Source organism: Triturus cristatus, chromosome 4_1 (genome assembly GCF_964204655.1).
Source record: "Triturus cristatus chromosome 4_1, aTriCri1.1, whole genome shotgun sequence".
NCBI classification, from domain to species: Eukaryota; Metazoa; Chordata; class Amphibia; order Caudata; family Salamandridae; genus Triturus; species Triturus cristatus.
The window spans coordinates 279,474,047-279,491,533 of record NC_140585.1 but is presented as its reverse complement, the minus strand read 5'-3'; the positions used below and the strand labels follow the sequence as shown (position 1 = coordinate 279,491,533).

The 17,487-nt window shown below is 46.6% G+C and overlaps 1 protein-coding gene across 2 annotated transcripts in view; it reads right to left on the bottom strand.

The window, feature by feature from the left end:
* The window catches only part of TBXAS1 (thromboxane A synthase 1), a 405,845-nt gene that overhangs the window by 282,679 nt on the left and 105,679 nt on the right, over positions 1-17,487 (bottom strand). The window contains exon 1 of one of the 2 annotated variants that reach the window (XM_085652049.1): positions 1,435-1,497. The exons of the other annotated variant lie outside the window; for it this stretch is intronic. Within the exon in view, the coding sequence (XP_085508175.1) occupies positions 1,435-1,496 (62 nt within the window). The 5' untranslated portion in view covers position 1,497. Of the gene's footprint in view, positions 1-1,434; positions 1,498-17,487 lie in introns of those variants that run through there. 2 annotated transcript variants of the gene reach the window in all.

The window sequence follows — 17,487 nt, the reverse complement described above, 5'->3', positions numbered from 1 at the left end:
TTATTTTTGTTTCTGTTTTTAAAACATAAATAAAAGGCATTGTTATTTACAATGCCAATAGCTCAAACTCGCGTAAATGCGAGACCTATTGCATTGCAAATGCTTGTTTGTACTTGTATTGAGCAGGGTTTGTGTGTGGTTTTGTGTATGGCGGAGGCGGAATGTTGCACTGTTACTGCTGCTACCTGTTGTTTGGTTTGGGAAACTTGTATTGCTGCTGGTCATGTTGTAACAGTGCTATGTTCAATAATGTCTAAAACAAACTCAACAAAACGTTATTTTGAGGTTCTCCAAAAAGTATTATTTCAGGTGGATTCCTAGTATTGCACTTTGGAGTACCAAAATATCCATAGTGGAGTGGTCAGTACACTGATAAATTCCATTGACAGATTGTTTTCACTGTGATATTTTTTTTTTAAGACTACAAAGTAATGTGTACATATTTAATGGCGGCACATACAATCTTTAGCTAACATGTTTTCGTATCTAATTATGTAATTTGACATTCAGCACAGAGTGAATCCTGGATTTCTATGGAGCTGGAACTTCCAGTTTGTATTTGATGTTCCATTAAGCAGATTTTTGTATATAAATATGACCACAAATAAAACAACTTGTCAGCTGGATGCCTTCCAACCTATCACTCAACAACATAGGGGCATTACAACAAAAAGCATGCACTCCTAAAATAAGGCCCATCTATTTGCTTTGCCAGTGTTTGTTTTTAATTTACTGCTGCAAGATGGGTATCCACCATCTTTGAATGATAAATGTATAGAAAAAAAAGGCATCCACATCATGACGTATGATGTACATGCACGGATGCACACTTATGCATCTTACTACAGCAGTCCAGCGTAAGGGTACCATGCAGGCGCACAAAGGCATCATAAAACTGTCCCGACATACCATCATGATGTAAAAGGACGCATGGACATTATCGTGTTTTGTTTTTCTGCCTATGCTGACCAGCATTTTTTTTTCTTTTTCTGAACAACGTCGGCAAAAAATACACTGGCAGAGCTAGTAGGTCTGAACTAGCAAAGCAAGATTTATTGACTTGGCAAATGCTTGTTTCGGTAATCCTTTACTCTACTAACAACTGTGGAAATTCCAAACCCCCTGCAGATTTTCCATAGTTCTAAGTGCAATGTGTGAAGTAGCTACAGACCTCGATTCCGTGAATCAGGAACTCGCTTTTTGGATATTTTAGTATTAAATTAAGTATGAAAAACATACTTTACTAGGAGGCGGGCGCTAGGCTCTTACAAGACTCCAAGACAGTGTTCCAAGGAGTCAGACCGGTACCTGAAGAACCTTGGACACGCGCCACATATTTCATAACGGAAGTCAAGATCCTGAAATACTCCTTACAGGTCGGTATATCTGTCACTACAACACCCCAGTGAACAGGGTCCACCCTTCCTTACTCACCTGCCGTCACAAAATCCCTTCTTATCTGGAGTCCTGGGTGTGTGTCCCTTTAACATCACCATGGACGTCATTTAGAGGTAGCATATGGTACTCTTTTGACTGCCTTCAGGCACTGCAGTGATACCCTGGTCTATAGGGTCATTTGGCCAGAAGAAGAACCGGAAGTGAAACCTAGGTCGCCCTTCTTATTGAGGAGCAAAAGGGCGGCTGCCGAGGGGCTAATGATGCAAGCGTTCGATCATGTGACGTCCTCAGGGTTAAAAAGACAGGTGATCTCACTTCCGTTACTCCAGTGAGCCCTCCACACCAAGGGGCCCCGGCCTACTATGAGGCGCCTCGAAACGCACCCTTTTCACAGCATAATCACAAGGCTGGGTACCACGCTTAATAACTTCTACATGGCGCTATATAAACGGTCAGAAGGCAGCATTTAGTCCTCGGGGCAGAACGCTCTGATAAACAAAAACTCTGTTCTAATGGACCCCTCTGCTGACCCCCGGACGGCGGCCGCGCGGCGCGGCAGTGCACATTCCTTCCTCGAGTGCGCGGCGGCAGACTGACAGATATGAGCAATAAGCAATGCACAGTTTAGGCCGCGCCTGTCACCGAGAAAAATGTTTATTAGCTCAGCGGCGCTGCGGAGGTTTGCTGTGCATGCTGAGGAGCCGCCTTGAAAAGCGATGGGGGCAGGGTGGCACGAGCGCCGGAGACGAGGGGGGAAAGGGGGAGGGCGGGAGAACGGGGAGGAGTCAGAGGGCAGGATGTAAAAGAACAGGGAGAGAGGGGAGACAACAAATGGATACGAAGGACTGACTATGCGACAGCCTTCGGGCGTTATAACGGGCGTAGCTATCAATGGTGCAGCAGGTGCGGTGCACCGGGGCCAAACAGAGCGAGGAACAGCAGCCATGAAAACCCCTTTCCCTGCTTGCACTAGGACAGAGGACAGCCTTGCTAAGCTTCTGCCTTCTAAGTACACATACAAACATATTACAGGAGGGTGGGGCGCAGGAAGAGGAAACAGAAAATCAAGAGCAGACAAAATGGCGTAGAGAACGGGGTAAAGAGACTTATGGGGGTACCGGGGGTAAAGTCAAACGGAGAATCACTTGGTAGAGGAACGCTCTGAGAGAAACATGGGGGAAGACAGCAGTTGAGAATTTACTTATGTATTTTTGATACAACAGGAGTATAGGCGGAACTTGACCGCCTTGGAGTCGATTGGTGTTGTTGGTAGACAATGGTCCTTTATTGTTACCCAACTGAATCAGTGCTTAATTTAAAAAAAAATAATAATAATAATAGAAGTGCTGGGGCCCTCCTCAGGAGGCCACTGCCGCTTGTACCACCCATTGCCCCTACCAACGTCACCAATTACAGTACCAACAACCATGGGCGTCCGCGGGGGGATGGGAAGGGGGGCACGGAGGGGCACTTGCACCCCCCCGCCCCTCCTTGCCCCCCCCCCCCCTGCGGCCGCCCATGCTTTTACGGACGCCTTTTGTCTGTAATTCCGGGCCCTGCAGGGAGCAGAGCTGTTCCCTGCCAGAGGCCTCAATTCCCTGATGGGGCGCCTCAACTCCCTGGTGGGGCGCCTCAACTCCCTGGTGGGGCGCCTCAACTCCCTGGTGGGGCGCCTCAACTCCCTGGTGGGGCGCCTCGCACGCCTCCTCGCAGCCCCTCCCGCCCATTGTCATTCTGTCTGTGGCTGATGATCACAAACAGAATGACAATGGCCACTTTGAGCCGTGCGCCACAAGCACAAGTGGTTAGGTCTGGACACCAAGACCTCCTTTTAACACTGTGTAGCCTGAGAGCAAGGGGTCTTCTGAATGAAGTTCTGGGAGGAGTCGATGCATTATCCTCCCAAGTCAAGAATTGAGGTTGTAGCATAGCCCGGATTTCATATCCCACTAACACGTACACAGGCTCGTGTCAATAACATATCTATGTGCCAGTATGCACCCTATCATGTCTGGCAGGACTTCACGACCCTGTGTTACACTGCCTCATATCCCCCTGTACCCCACTGCCCGCGCTCACTGCCTTATTTCCCTCTGTACCCCACACCTCGCGCTCACTGCCACAACATATCCCTCTGTACCCCACACCTCATTCTCACTGTCACAACATATCCTTCTGTACCCCGCACCTCACGCTCAATGCCACAACATATCCTTCTGTACCCCGCACCTCAAGCTCAATGCCACAACATATCCCTCTGTACCCCACACCTCATGCTCAATGCCACAACATATCCTTCTGTACCCCGCACCTCGCGCTTAATGCCACATATCCCTCTGTATCCCACTCCCCGCGCTCACTGCCTTATTTCTCTCTGTACCCCACACCTCGCGCTCACTGCCACCATATATCCCTCTGTACCCCACACCTCGTGCTCAATGCCACCACATATCCCTCTGTACCCCACACCTCGTGCTCAATGCCACAACATATCCCTCTGTACCCCACACCTCGTGCTCAATGCCACAACATATCCCTCTGTACCCCACACCTCGTGCTCACTGCCACCACATAATCCTCTGTACCCCACACCTCGTGCTCAATGCCACAATATAGCCCTCTGTACCCCGCACCTTGCGCTCACTGCCGCAACATATCCCTCTGTACCCCACACCTCTCGCTCACTGCCTTATATTCCTCTGTACCCCACACCTCGTGCTCAATGCCACAACATATTCCTCTGTACCCCGCACCTCGCGCTCACTGCCACATATTCCTCTGTATCCCACTCCTCACACTCACTGCCTGATCGCTCACTTTACCCTGCCATTCACCTTCTACGTGTTCTCTCCCCTTCCACTCGTTTTACCTCTGTTCACCCCCTTACTTCTTTTAGTACCTTACTCCTTTCTCAATACCTCTGCTTTTTTTCCTCTTCAGTAACATCTCTCTGACACATCTCTGCACTTCCTTTATATCAACGCACCCCTCTACCTCACCTGTCTACCTCAGTCTTTATTATTCCCCCTTCCTCAGCTGTCTTTACCTGTCTCTGACACACCTCTCCCTCTCTCTACCTGGCCCTCTCACGTTCTACGACTGCGTTATTCTCCCCTCTCCAGCTTTGATTTACCCGTCTCCGTTCCTGAATCTTTTTCTTCTACACCTCACTTCTTTGTCTACCCTTCACCCCTCGCTACCCTTCTGTTTGCCTCACTACGGCCTTTACCCGACCCACCTTTCAATGCCTCTTCCCATTTCGCCTCCCTCCCTCACAGCACTCTCCTAGCATGCATCTGTTTCTCCCCTCACCACCATGCCTGCCTCTACCCCGCCTTACCTTTCTAACCAGCCTAACTTTCTACCTTCCTGTTATTCCTGGTAGTGAACCTTTCATTTCACCCCTCCGGTTGTATTACCTACGCATTCAAATTGAGTAGGTCATTGCTGTGCTCCCAACCCGACATCGAGGCCCAGTCCCCTAGCCTCTCAACATGCCCAGATATAACAACAAGCATTGGCATAGCCAATAGGTCTCACCTTTGGGACCTGCTGCAGAACTAAATACTTATAAGGTCCCAAAGGCGAGACCTATTGGCTATGCCAATGCTTGTTTTTCTTAGCTTGGCCTGAGCATTGCCCGATTCTGATTGTCTGCCATTTTAGACCATCCCCTATAGATTAACATTAGCCACGCCCCTTCATTTGCCAGGTTAGCCCCCCTGGAAAAATTTCTGCGGACGCCCATGCCAACAACACTACTAACCATCACACACCTGCAAGAGTGCCAATTCAGACTATTCCAGACACCAAACGCTATAGGAATATCTTGGGTAGCCGGTACTATTCATTTTTCATGTATATCGAATTAATAAACAGCTATTGTGTTACTGATCTCTAAATTAGACAAACACTGCCACCATGTTTCAGCCTGTAATAAGTACCGCTATGGACAATTAAAGACCGGGCAACGGAAACAACTGGCTCAAATTAAGCACCGTCAATGGTACTCATTTTTATCAACCTCAGAAGGATGAACGTGAACCCGAGCCTGTAACCATGAAGTTGAACACAGACTCCTAGCGTGGACGCCTTAAGCCTCCGAGCCACCAGACACAGGATGGCAGAGAGCTTTTCCTGGAAACAGGAAATCACATTACCATATACCAGTACAGCAAGAACAGATGAGAGAAATACTCTGCTTTAGCAAAGGCATTCTCCATTGCTCGGATTCAGGCAATGGTTATATAAGTTCTCTGAGAAAGTGCTGTTTGAGGCATCCCTTGAAGGCGGAGCCCAATAAGGCCTGACTGATATGAACCGGCAGAGTATCCAAATTGTAGCAACTTTGGCTAGAGATGAAGGGAAAGGGAATTTGAAAGAAAAGGATTAAAAAGCATGGTGAAAAGAGTGTAACAAAGATAACTTTTAGGGCAAGGCAGAGGGGAATACAGAATGGCGAGGAAAGCAGAAAGAGAAGGTAAAATAAGGAATTGTGGAGAAATGTAGATGGGTGGGAGTAACCAACAGTGGTGTGTAAGTCAAATCTGAGTCACAAGGCACTGATTACATCTTTAAAGGATGGATTGTAGGAACTAAATCAAAGGTAGAAAATCAGAAAACAGCTGAGTTAGAGATGGCAGAGGAGTTCAAAGGAAACCTGAGAGGAGGATGATAAGAAGTGGGAAAACAAGATAAGGAACAAGAGATAAGGGTAATGGAAATGGAGAAAGATTGAAGGAGGGACTTTACAAAGCAACTTAAATGGGATATTGTAAATGAGATTGTGAATGACTGGACATATAACGGACTACAAAATGGATAGTTAACAAGAGAAACTGTAGACAGAAAGAAAGACAGAGGGTACAAAGTGATAGATGCTCAGTAACAGATATTTTCCAGTATCGGCTGGCATTTACAGGGAGGGGTGGGGGAGCGGGCTGCGCGCAAAAAAAAAAAAGACATTTAAAAAACTTATCGGGCAAACAAGACGTCCTCTGCTCCGGACCTCCACAGGAACTGGAAGCTGGAGCTTGGAGCTCCCTTTACCAATCAAGGCACTGCTCTCTTGCTGTGAGAGCAGCAGCGGCCTCACTCAGCGCTCCACAGCACCCTGGAGGCCTGCACTCTAACCCGGCTGTCTTAAGACAGCTGGGTTAGTGATGTTTAAAGTGCGCATGTGTAGCAGGCTGTCTCAAGACGGCCGGCCAAAAAGACATGTTATGTTATGTTATGTTAAATGAAGCTTGTAAAGCGCACTGACACCAATGGTTTCCTGGCGCTAATGACAGAAGGGTGAGAGCAGCGACAGAGGGACAGATGGCAAAAGGTAGGTTAGCAAGGAGGGGGGAAGAGGGAAGTCTTTAACAGTTTCCTGAAGTCAAGGAGGGAGGGACTAGATTTGATGGGGAGAGATAAAGAATTCCAGAGGGAGGGGGCCAGAAGGGCGAAAGAGCGGGCACCGAACTTTTTAGTTTTGACTTTGGGAACAGTCAATAAGTGGAGGTGGGCAGAACGTAGATTACGTGATGGCTGGTATGCCGTGATTGAGGATTGCAAGAAGGCAGGGCTAGTGCAGTGAAGTGCTTTGTAGGTGATGCACGCCATCTTGAAGGCTGCCCTTTGGCCGATTGGCAGCCAGTGGAGTCGCTGTAGTAGTGGTTTAGCCGACTGCCACCTAGGGATTTTATAGATAAGACGGGCCGCCTGGTTCTGGACAACCTGAAGGCGATGCAGAAGACACTGAGGAAGACCGTGATAAATGGAGTTGGAGAAATCCAGGCGGGACAGGACCAAGGAAATGACGACCTGGATTAATGCAGGTGATGAGAGTAGGTGGCTGATCTTACGGATCTTCCTGAGCTGGTACATAGAGGAGGAAATGACAGCCCCCACTTGGGTTTTTAGAGAAAGTTCAGCATCGATTATCACGCCGAGACTTTTCACTGATTTCAGCGGGACCGGAAGAGGGCCCAATTCAGTGGGCCAGAACTGAGGGCCCCAGTGAGCAGAACTGGAACCAGGGAGAAGCAGTTCAGTCTTCCCCGGGTTCAGCTTTAATTGATTAATATTCATCCATTCCAAAATGTGGATCATGACAGACTGGAAGGTAGTAGCAGCATTAGGGGAGTTCAGTGGGAAGATGATTTGCAGGTCGTCGGCGTAATTGTACACCGTGATATCCCAGTTCCTGAGTGACTGAATGAGTGGACGAAGGTAAAGGTTGAACAACAACGGCGAAATGGAGGAGCCTTGGGGGACTCCACAAGTAGTTGCAGTTCTCCCGGCTAAACATAAGTGCATAGACAGCCCACCCTCCTCCCTGCTGCGGTCACTCAGCAGCGACCCTGCCCCCATCCTGATGCTTGACTCGGGATGAAGATGAAAAATAAAATAGTAATAAATTAACTATTTTATTTTTCATGGGGTCTTGGGGGGTATTTTAAGTTGGACGATGCTCCTCTGCTCCAACGGGGGTCCTGCCCCTGCACTGTTTAGTTCTGTGCAACTAATGGGACATGTAGGTCAGATAAGGACAAGTGGAGACAGTGGCTTGGTTAAAAGGCTTGCACAAGCCTCGCAAAGTCATCCAGACAAAGCCAATTCTTAGACAGCTAACTTTTGAATGTTGGTTATGAAACCAACTAATACACAGTGGCGTCTCCTCGGCTAAGGCGGAGGAGCGTCCCCTACTGCTCTCTGAGCAGTGAAAAAAGGAGGAAAAAAAATGATAACGTAATGTTATTATCATTTTCTTTTTAGTTCGAGCCTGTAGCAGCGCGAATGCGCTGCGCTGGTGAGACTTTTAGTTAGGGGCTTTCAAAAGCTCACCATGCACACGCTCGTGCATGTGTGGCCTATTGCTTGCGGTTACCCGCACGGGCGCCATATGTTTTGAATTAACGTGCCCAGACACGGGCACGATAATTCAAAACATATTTCCTGGTGCTCGTTCGCACGCACCACTCCCGGGACGCCCCGTCGTCATGGCTCATTAAGCGCATGGCTCGTGGGCACCCTTACAGCGCACGCACATGGGCCACGCGCCACTGCTTCCGCTAGTTTTTATTTTTATCTATCTTTGCTTGTTTTTTGTTCTCAGCCTCTGGAAAAGGAGTCGAAGGTTGTGGAAAGCGGAAGACGGCGGAGCAGTGCAAACCCCTCCCCCTCACTTGTAGCATTCGCAGCATGCTGAAAGCAAAACGTAAAGGATTCTTACACACAGACTTGCTCCCGGTATAGTTCATGTCAAAATACACGCCTTGCCACTTTCTCTATGAGTCCCTGTAGTTTACATGAACAAAAAAACTATACCCCAAAACAGATTGCACATCACCGTGCGCTGCTCGTCCCTTAAGACAGACCCCTAGTTTCCATCCATTGCGATGTATACAAAATATCTGTTGAAACTTAGTAGAAAACAGAGTTTCCCTCAGCACATTGGCAAAGCCTCCCTGACTGCACACGCACACGGGCTAGGAAGGAGGGGCAGACACTTACACTGCTGCACTGTTGTAGGTCCAGCCTCACAAGCCACCCTAAGGGTACATTTTCGCTTTATCCACGCTCTAATGTTCTCGCGGCGGTGACTTTCAGCCACATGGTCAAGTTGCATTCAGCTCCCCTCTCCGTTCGGCTCGAGAACGGCGCTGGTTTGCCTCATCTCTGTCCGGCAGATTAGCAGCAATGTTTCTGCTCACATAGCCTTCCCTCCCCTCAGCTCTTATAGCTGCATTATCTTTGACATGGCGGTCCGAACTGCACAGCCAGCAAACGAAGCGCGGGCTTTCCTGCATGCCCTCCTCCCTGCACAAGCCCCTTACTACAGACAAGCGTGGTAGCAGCAGTGACTGTCCGGTGCTTCCTCTGTGGTAATGAGAGCTGCAGAGAGCAACTGCAGGTCACGCGGTCCCGACTGACAGCAGTGGAGCATTCCCAAGGTGTCTTCACAGTGAGGGGTTTGATGGTTGTCTGCACTGGGGCAAGCTATCAATAGTACAGCAGGAGCAATGGCACCGGGGTCCAAGGGGCCAATTTGCACCCAAATAGGACTGCATGCCCTATTCTAATATGAGCAAATAAATGAATGTGAGTGAACTGCATGCAGCGTACAGGAAAAAAAAACACAATGTGGTTAGGATCGAATCTTATTTTAAGTAATTTAAATAATGAACATTTCTATGGTACTTGACTCTCCTCTCTGAATGTCTCAGCCATAAAGCGTTACCAATTCAGCATGCCGACAAAGAGCAAAGTCTACATATCAAGGAATTGTCCACTTCTATGTATTTGTAGTTGCTACAAATTAACATTAACTTCAGTCAAGTTTATTAAAACAAAAACATAAATAAGTAGCGAATTACAGGCGTAAAGAACCGCTGAAGGCCGACCAGTCAGCTGGCTCAGTTGCTTGCTGAAAGACACCACAGAAGGCTTTTAGGATCCCTCCCCGTCTTTGCCTCCATTTATGCACGCCCCACCCAGGATTCCTGATGTAGAAGATGAAGACCTCCCTTCTCCCCCTTCCATTTCTCCTAGCCCTCTAAGGGTTTCTGCACTCCTCTCGCAGGGACCTTACTGTAGTTTATACCGCCACCATTCGCACCTCTGCCACGTCACAGATGAGGTGTTAAATCTGCCACAACACTTCAGAGGGCGTGCCTTTGTTCAGTGCTGCCCATTTCACCTCTGTTTTTCACCACTCGGTGCCGCTTGCACCTCGTTTCACCAGTTGCGGGACAGCAAATAATGGCAGGATGACTGCTACTTAAACTCTCGCCGCTGAGACGTGCTGTAATCTGAGAAGCAGGTGTAAACCACCAGCAAGGTCAAACAAGCATTGGCATAGCCAATAGGTCTCGCCTTTGGGATCTTATAAGTGTTTAGCCATGCAACACTTGATGTTGTTGCACCAAGGATATTGTACTGGATAACTAAACACTTATAAGGTCCCAAAGGTGAGACCTATTGGCTATGCCAATGCTTGTTCCTACTGCAGTGGCTCCGTTGTTTCCTGGGGCGGGGCTGGGCCCCGTGACGCCAGAGCACTGCAGGGGGAGGAGTGGTGACACTCAAAGTCAGCATGACATTTTGACCGGCCCTCTCTGGTCACCCAAAACAGTCATTCACACTTGCCATGTTCTCCATCCAGGCTGCATTCCCAAGCTTGGTCTGAGCACCAAAGTACGGCGCTCAGACCAATCACAACGCTGCATTGCAGCGAGCTCCATCAAATACAAACTCTCTGAAGTACTGTTTTAGTTCAAACACAATCCCAATCCACAGGCAATCCAAGCTATTGACAGTTTTTTTTAATAACAAAATGTTACTGATTTTCAAAGATAAAAAGACATAAAAACACACAGTGAAAAAATCCACACTTCCATATCGTGAGCAGAAAAGACAGATGGAGTACATCGGATCACAGATCCGACCCATGGTACTCCCACCACCCACCCCAAATCTTGTCATGTTTCTGAGGGAATCCCCTTGTCTCATAAATTGGAAGTTCTTGGCGGGTGCACCAATCCACTCCCCTCCGCCGCTCTACTAGTGAGGGGGTTGCCAGAGATTTCCACTTGCGGGCAATGTCTCGCTTGGCCACCATCGCGGTCAACACAACAAAGTAACTCTCCATCCTCTAACCACCCCCCCCCCCACCTCCTCCAATAGGCCCAAGAGCGCAGCTCGGGGTAAGGTGGACTCAGGGGCGCAACACAGGCCCCAGCACCCAACGCGGTGCGGGGGGCCCCCAAGCTGCAGGGGGCCCCCTCATCAAAGAACTCAGGCCTGAGAGCTTTGGATTAAATCATGAGCGGGGGCCCCTCTGTGTACCTGGCAGGGGGGCCCCCCTCAACTTTCGTTACGCCACTGGGTGGACTGGGCGACCCACAAGCTGGGAAAGCTCCCTTCCCATCCCCTCCCAGGAAGGGATTATGGCTGGACAGGCCCAGACCATGTGAAAGAAGTCGGCCTGTGCTAAAGAGCATCGTACACACCTGGCCTGGGGGGCTCTGCCAGCTCGTAGTAGTCACTGGGGAGTCATGTAGGAGAGGTGCAGGGAATTGAGCTGGACGAAGCAAAGGCGAGTTGGGATGGCCAATTCGCTGGGAGCCAGACTGGCCTCTCACCAGTCATCATCATCAAGCTCCCCCACCCGCACCTCCCACCTCCGGTGGTCCAGAGCATTAAGGATTAGAGATTGATAAATCCTTGGGATCGCACCTTTTTCCGGTTTCCCCATCAAAATCGTGGTCTCAAAGGGGTTAAATTCCAGAATGTGCATACCTATGGATATGTGTTCTGACAAAAAATGGCCAGCAGCTGCAGTTAACAACAGAATTGTGATAGCATAGAGATTACATCAAAAAGATTTATGACAAAAGAAATTATTTAAGACACCTTCTCGAGAGAAATTAGCAAAAGTGTGAAATTACACTTTGAGAGAAATGACACAAAATACAAGTAAATTAGTTACTGCATCGTAAAAGCATGCATAAGGGAGGTAGGTTATACCTGTATTATTCATTCAAATAATATAGTTGTGATTCTATGAATGAAATATATCATTTTATTGGAAATGTGTAAAAAGGTAAATTCTCTAATTATGAAGTTTATCGATAATCAACTTGATATTCATATACGAGTGTGAACATTAACAAGACTAAAATGAAACAATATGAATTAACTGGATATTTATGCGAAAAATGAATGTGAGTGACATTGCATGTAATAACGTGTACACCGAAAATGACAAAAGAAGAGTAGGTGTTGCACAATCTTAATTAACCGTGCTTTCATGAAACTTCTCTAGAATGTATATCATATATATATATATATATTAATATTAAGATTGTAAATGAAAATGTTTAGAACAAAATATTAATTATATGTACATATTGGTGTTTTAAAAAAATGTGTGAGTACCCTATACTTCCACATATTGATTTTAACCTTACTGAAATGATTATTAGTGCATTAATGGTATATTTGAACGTATATGCTTCAATTTTCTTTAAATGCATAATACACTGTTAATATGACTTTGCCGTATTTTTGCTCAAATGCATGTATGCCTCATTCTTGAAATGAAAACGGTAGACTAGAATTACCAAAGCCTATGGGAACATTCCACACTATTGCCAGGAGTATTGAATTCATAATTGTTTCTTTGACTTTTCCTGTACTGCATAGAGCACTTGTTCCAATTATTGCAACAGTTTAGAAAGAGCTGCATGGGAAAGTGGCCTTATGAACTTGCTATATCTTGTCCTCAATGTGACGTTGTTGAATGTGTCACATGTTGATGTTGAATAACCTAAGAAACAGCGTAAGCGATCCACCTATTTTTCCTTATTTGTGTCTTCTTTACTGTCGCATCCCACTCGGCCTATAGGAAATGACCAATGGACTGAGTGGTCTGACTAATTGAAGTGATGCCAGGAGGTGTCAACCCAGAACGGACCGAGAATAATTGCCTATCCTAAAGGATCTTAGGTATGGAGAGCTTGGTTTGTGCTGCTGTGACCTCTGTTGTTACTGTGGCAGACAAAGACAGATCTCTGTTTTATTGTACTGGACTGGCTACTTAGAACTTTGCTGAACTTTACTGTAGAAGTCTTTTGCTGAAGGCTTACCTGGCTATTTATCCTGCCTGATGCATACGCTGTTTGGCCTGGAGGTCTCCTTCGGTTGAGAGAGACTGACCCCTCTGATTTCTTTATCATTTCCTGAATCCTGAGCTTTGGAATCCATTAAATTCTTCTAATCTGAATTCAAATCTGAATGCTAAATTTCTTGATGATATTGCTTCCATTTACCCGATAAACTAAATTAACAAACTTGATTTGACTATGCTATTCTGATTCCTTGTCCTCTGTAAATGTGCATTATTTCCTGGGTTACCCTACGACTAAGAGGGAGGTTTCTGAACATCAAATCTTAATGCTCATTTTCTTTATTGCTATAAAGGAAATCCTGATTTGTATGATCCTTGCTCGCCTACGTTTCTTTAGGAGATTTGGGTTTGCAGTAGTCATATTTTATGCTTATAGTATTATCCTGAGAATTATCTAAATGAGCTTGATTTCGAGTTTGTAAATACAGTTATCCAACTCCTGGTTCTCTCATTGGGTAACTGTCAGTTCCCCTAAATATCCAGCCCCTCTCAGCACAGAGCAAGATCCATCAGAGGACCAATTGTGTGAGTAAATAAGAAAAGAAAAAGGGCCCAGTGAACGCGACAGCAATTGGTTATGGGAAAGCTGGTAATGGTCAGCACGACAGCAAGGTATCAGCAGTGGTTGAAGTGGGGGAAAAAAGTAGGGGAACTGTGGGCGGAGAATCAGAGGGCGGGAATAACCGGAGGATTGGATCAGTGGGCGGAGTAGGAGGTGTGGCCAGGATGCACAATACATCCCAATCTTTAGTATTTGTTTGGCATTTCACTGACCAATTACAGCCTATTATGTTATTTAATTCAACCAATGGATACACATGATTATTTAACAATTAATATGAGTTATTGACATTAAAATATATTCACAAAGTGGGACATGTTGCTAAACACAGAATGTCCCAAATATGCTTAAAAGTGGAAGCACAAGCCATTTGTTTCTGAGCCATGGAGTTTCTGTTGTCAGCAATATACACAGAGACAATCAATTTTACGTGTGTAAATCACTGTATAGGAAATGTTACCTAAGACAAAAGACTACAAGGTGTAGGAGTCACATGACAACCATACTAGTAGGCAGTATAGTTTAATAGTGATTGATCTGGAAAAATACAAACTCAGAATTTAAAACTTAATACCATGATGGGGGGTTCTCTTTAATAATCATAATCGATTTCTATCCAAATGAACACTTAGTGCAACATTAGGATAAACAAAGGCTTAGGGAAAAAACCATAAAGCTCTAGTTTATACCTTGCAGTTTGTATGCAGCTCTTAGATGACAGTCAATAGCTCACTGTTCTTTGTTAGGATTTTAACTTATAAACTGCAACTAACAAAAGAATCTCACTGACAAAAGCAGTAACCCACTGACCTATTTACATTATGTGCACTTTGTGATGGGTATGGTACATTTTCTTTGCAGCAGGCACATTAACCCTCTGCGCTATCTTTCCATGAGTCAAAACTTCCACTAGACAAAACTCCAATCTCTCTCTAAGAAGAAATTTATTCACCGGAGTTGTCATGACATTTTTATTATTGCCGAAAATTGCTGGAGGCCAGGAAGTAGGCAGCAAGTGCTTTTAAAACCATAATATACGACCCCCACACTCAAAGTCAGTGCCCGTTGCGGTCACACCGGTCGCACCGCCCTGGAGCCAGCTCTTCTCAGGGCTCCTGTGACCTCAGTGACAGTCACTGTTGCTCTAGGGTCTGCTACTTCGTAGGCCTGCCCACAAGACTAGAGGTGAACTTCAGTATTTATTGTGGTGGGCAAGCCTTCAAGGTGAACCCACGTTTTCCACTGCTAGGGTCCACCTGCTAGGGCTAAGACACCAGGGCATCTCCGGTTTTGCGGGGCCTTCTAAGGTCTAGCATGGGAATGTGCTCCCTCAGGAGAATGGTCTGGGGGACTGGTCATGAAGGCTGAACCTGGTTCCCCCAGTTCTAAATTTGGAAGATCTGACCACAGTGCTACATCCGCTCCCTCACTGAACACCATACTGCCCCACTGAGAGAAATTCATACTGCCTTCAACTACAATCCAATTTGACCTGCTATAAACAATTGGATGAAACTCAATTCAAATTACGCGCTAGGCAAGAGCTATATGCTGCCTAAAAGAAAAAGTAACATTATCCTGGAAAAAGCAAACACTCATAGGGTATGAAAGATTAAATAAAGCATGTGAAATGTAAGCAGGAACAACATGGTGAACTTAACGCTTTTTTACAGTCATTATTCAGAAATCAACGAGTATTTTTGCCTGAAAAGTTAAGGACACAACTACAGGGCCCAGAAAGGACCCATTTCAATGTCCACTGCTCATATGCTTACAAAACGTTAGCAGTATGGTTTAAAAAGACCAAATTAGTGAACACAAACCCACCGTACACATTTTGTTTTCCAATCCTCCCATCAACCAGGTATTGGAGTACCTCCAGGAATGGTGCACTTCCCCACCGGGGGAAAACAATGCTGTTCAAAGAAAGACAAGAAAACAAAAGTAGCGCTTCACTGGCATACTTTGTAAAGTGATGCTAATGTGCTTGGGTGTGAATAAAACCAATCTGACCACTTTAAGAACACTCTATCGTGCTTTTAGGTATTTATTTTCATATTTTGAACCGTTTATTTTCGAGGCTGCACGTTGGAATAGAAACATTTCAAAAACGGCATTTCCAGCAAAAGTGGTTTTCCTTTTTGCATCCATTTTTACAGGGGAACAAATGAACGACAGGAAGAAAGAGAGGGTGAGAACCATTTCTTGACTCACGGTTTACGGTAAGTGAGGAGGAGCTAGAAGAAAGAGAGGGAATAAGAGTAAGAAAGAGAGGGGGAGCAGCTGCCAGTGGCAGAGCAGAAGTGGACACCTTCCTTGTCTCGTCTGGGCAGCAAGAGATGGAGATTTTTTCCTTCTTTGCTCCCCGTCCGTCCACGAACAGCCACTAATGCGGAGCCTTCTCTGCAGGCCTTGGATATTATTTCTGTGGTCCAGGGACGCATGTTCAAAATAAAAAAGTAGGGGAACGGAATGTATAGAATTAAAGAAGTAGGGGCACGCCGTGCCCTGCCGATCCCGCCCACTCCGACCATTGAGTATCAGCACGCCAGATGTCTCCCAGATGGGAAATTTCTATTTTGTCCCATTACGAAAAGCCATGGAGGCCCACCGTATGAGTCAACCACATTCCCTGTGAAAGTAAGCTCATTCCCGTGAGTTTGCAATCCCACTTGTTGAAGTATTACTGCCCTCAAACACAGTAAGGTCACTCGAGTGCAATCAGGGAGAAGCTGGAGGAGTGTGCACCCACAGAACTGGCCATAGAGACCCCTGTGGTCCAGTAAACTCAATTCTGCTCAATAGGACGGGTAATCTCAGCCCCCATTGAACCAGTAGTTTATTGTCACAATTGGGGTGGCTAGGTTGTAGCCGTATAGGTCAGTCATCCCCAACTCCCTGTCGTAGGGAGATTGCCTGCGATTGACAGAGGCCACTCGGTGGCGACCTCCCGCCCAAATGAAGGCTGATATTTTCAATGCCAATGTCTGAACCCATCGCATGGGAATTGGATGGGGATAGTTCGCAAGGACATAGAGGAAATGTGGGAGACACATCATTTTAAACAATGCTACATGCCCCAGAGGGTTTAAGGGCAGTTGGCCCCACCGCAGGTTAAGACTCCATGCAAGCTCTGGTAAGCAAGGGATGTAAATGCCTAGGTACTTAAAGGACAGCCAGTGCAACGTGATCCTGAGACACCAAAAGTGTCCACCCACATCGTCCTTAACCGGTACCAATAGGGACTTAGTTTCTTTGATCCGCAGGATCCCTCATAAAGACGGATGATCTCCAAGCAACGAGGGCCAGAGGATAGTGGGTCTGCAAAGAATAACAGAAGATCGTCCGCATATAAAGCCACGCGGTCCCCCTCCCAGGACCAGCCTCAAACCCGGTTGGCGCACCTAAGAAGACATGTAAGAGTCTTGATTGCCAAGTCAAATAGAGAAGGGGAGAGGGGACAGCCCTGGCGGCTACCTCCCCCAAATAAAAAAATAGGCGGTGAGAGGGTATCATTGATCCTAACCTGGGTGGAGGGCCAGTGTAGAGAAGACCCAAAAGTTTACGGGAGAGGGACCCGAATCCTGCCCTCTGCAGCACTGCCCCCAAGAAGTATCAACGACTGTATCAAAGGCCTTTTCAAAATCAATTAGGAGCAGGGCCCCGGGAACGTTGATACGATGTGCTTGGACAGACCTAATTGGAGCTGGACTTGATAGACTGCTGATGTTGCCCTTTCTGTTACAGCCATGTCAGGTGTGGAAGAGCTGAAGCTTAGCTGGATAGACTCCTAATATCCCATTTTTATGTTACAGCCAAGTCAGGACTTGGGGTAACAGAAAGTTATAGA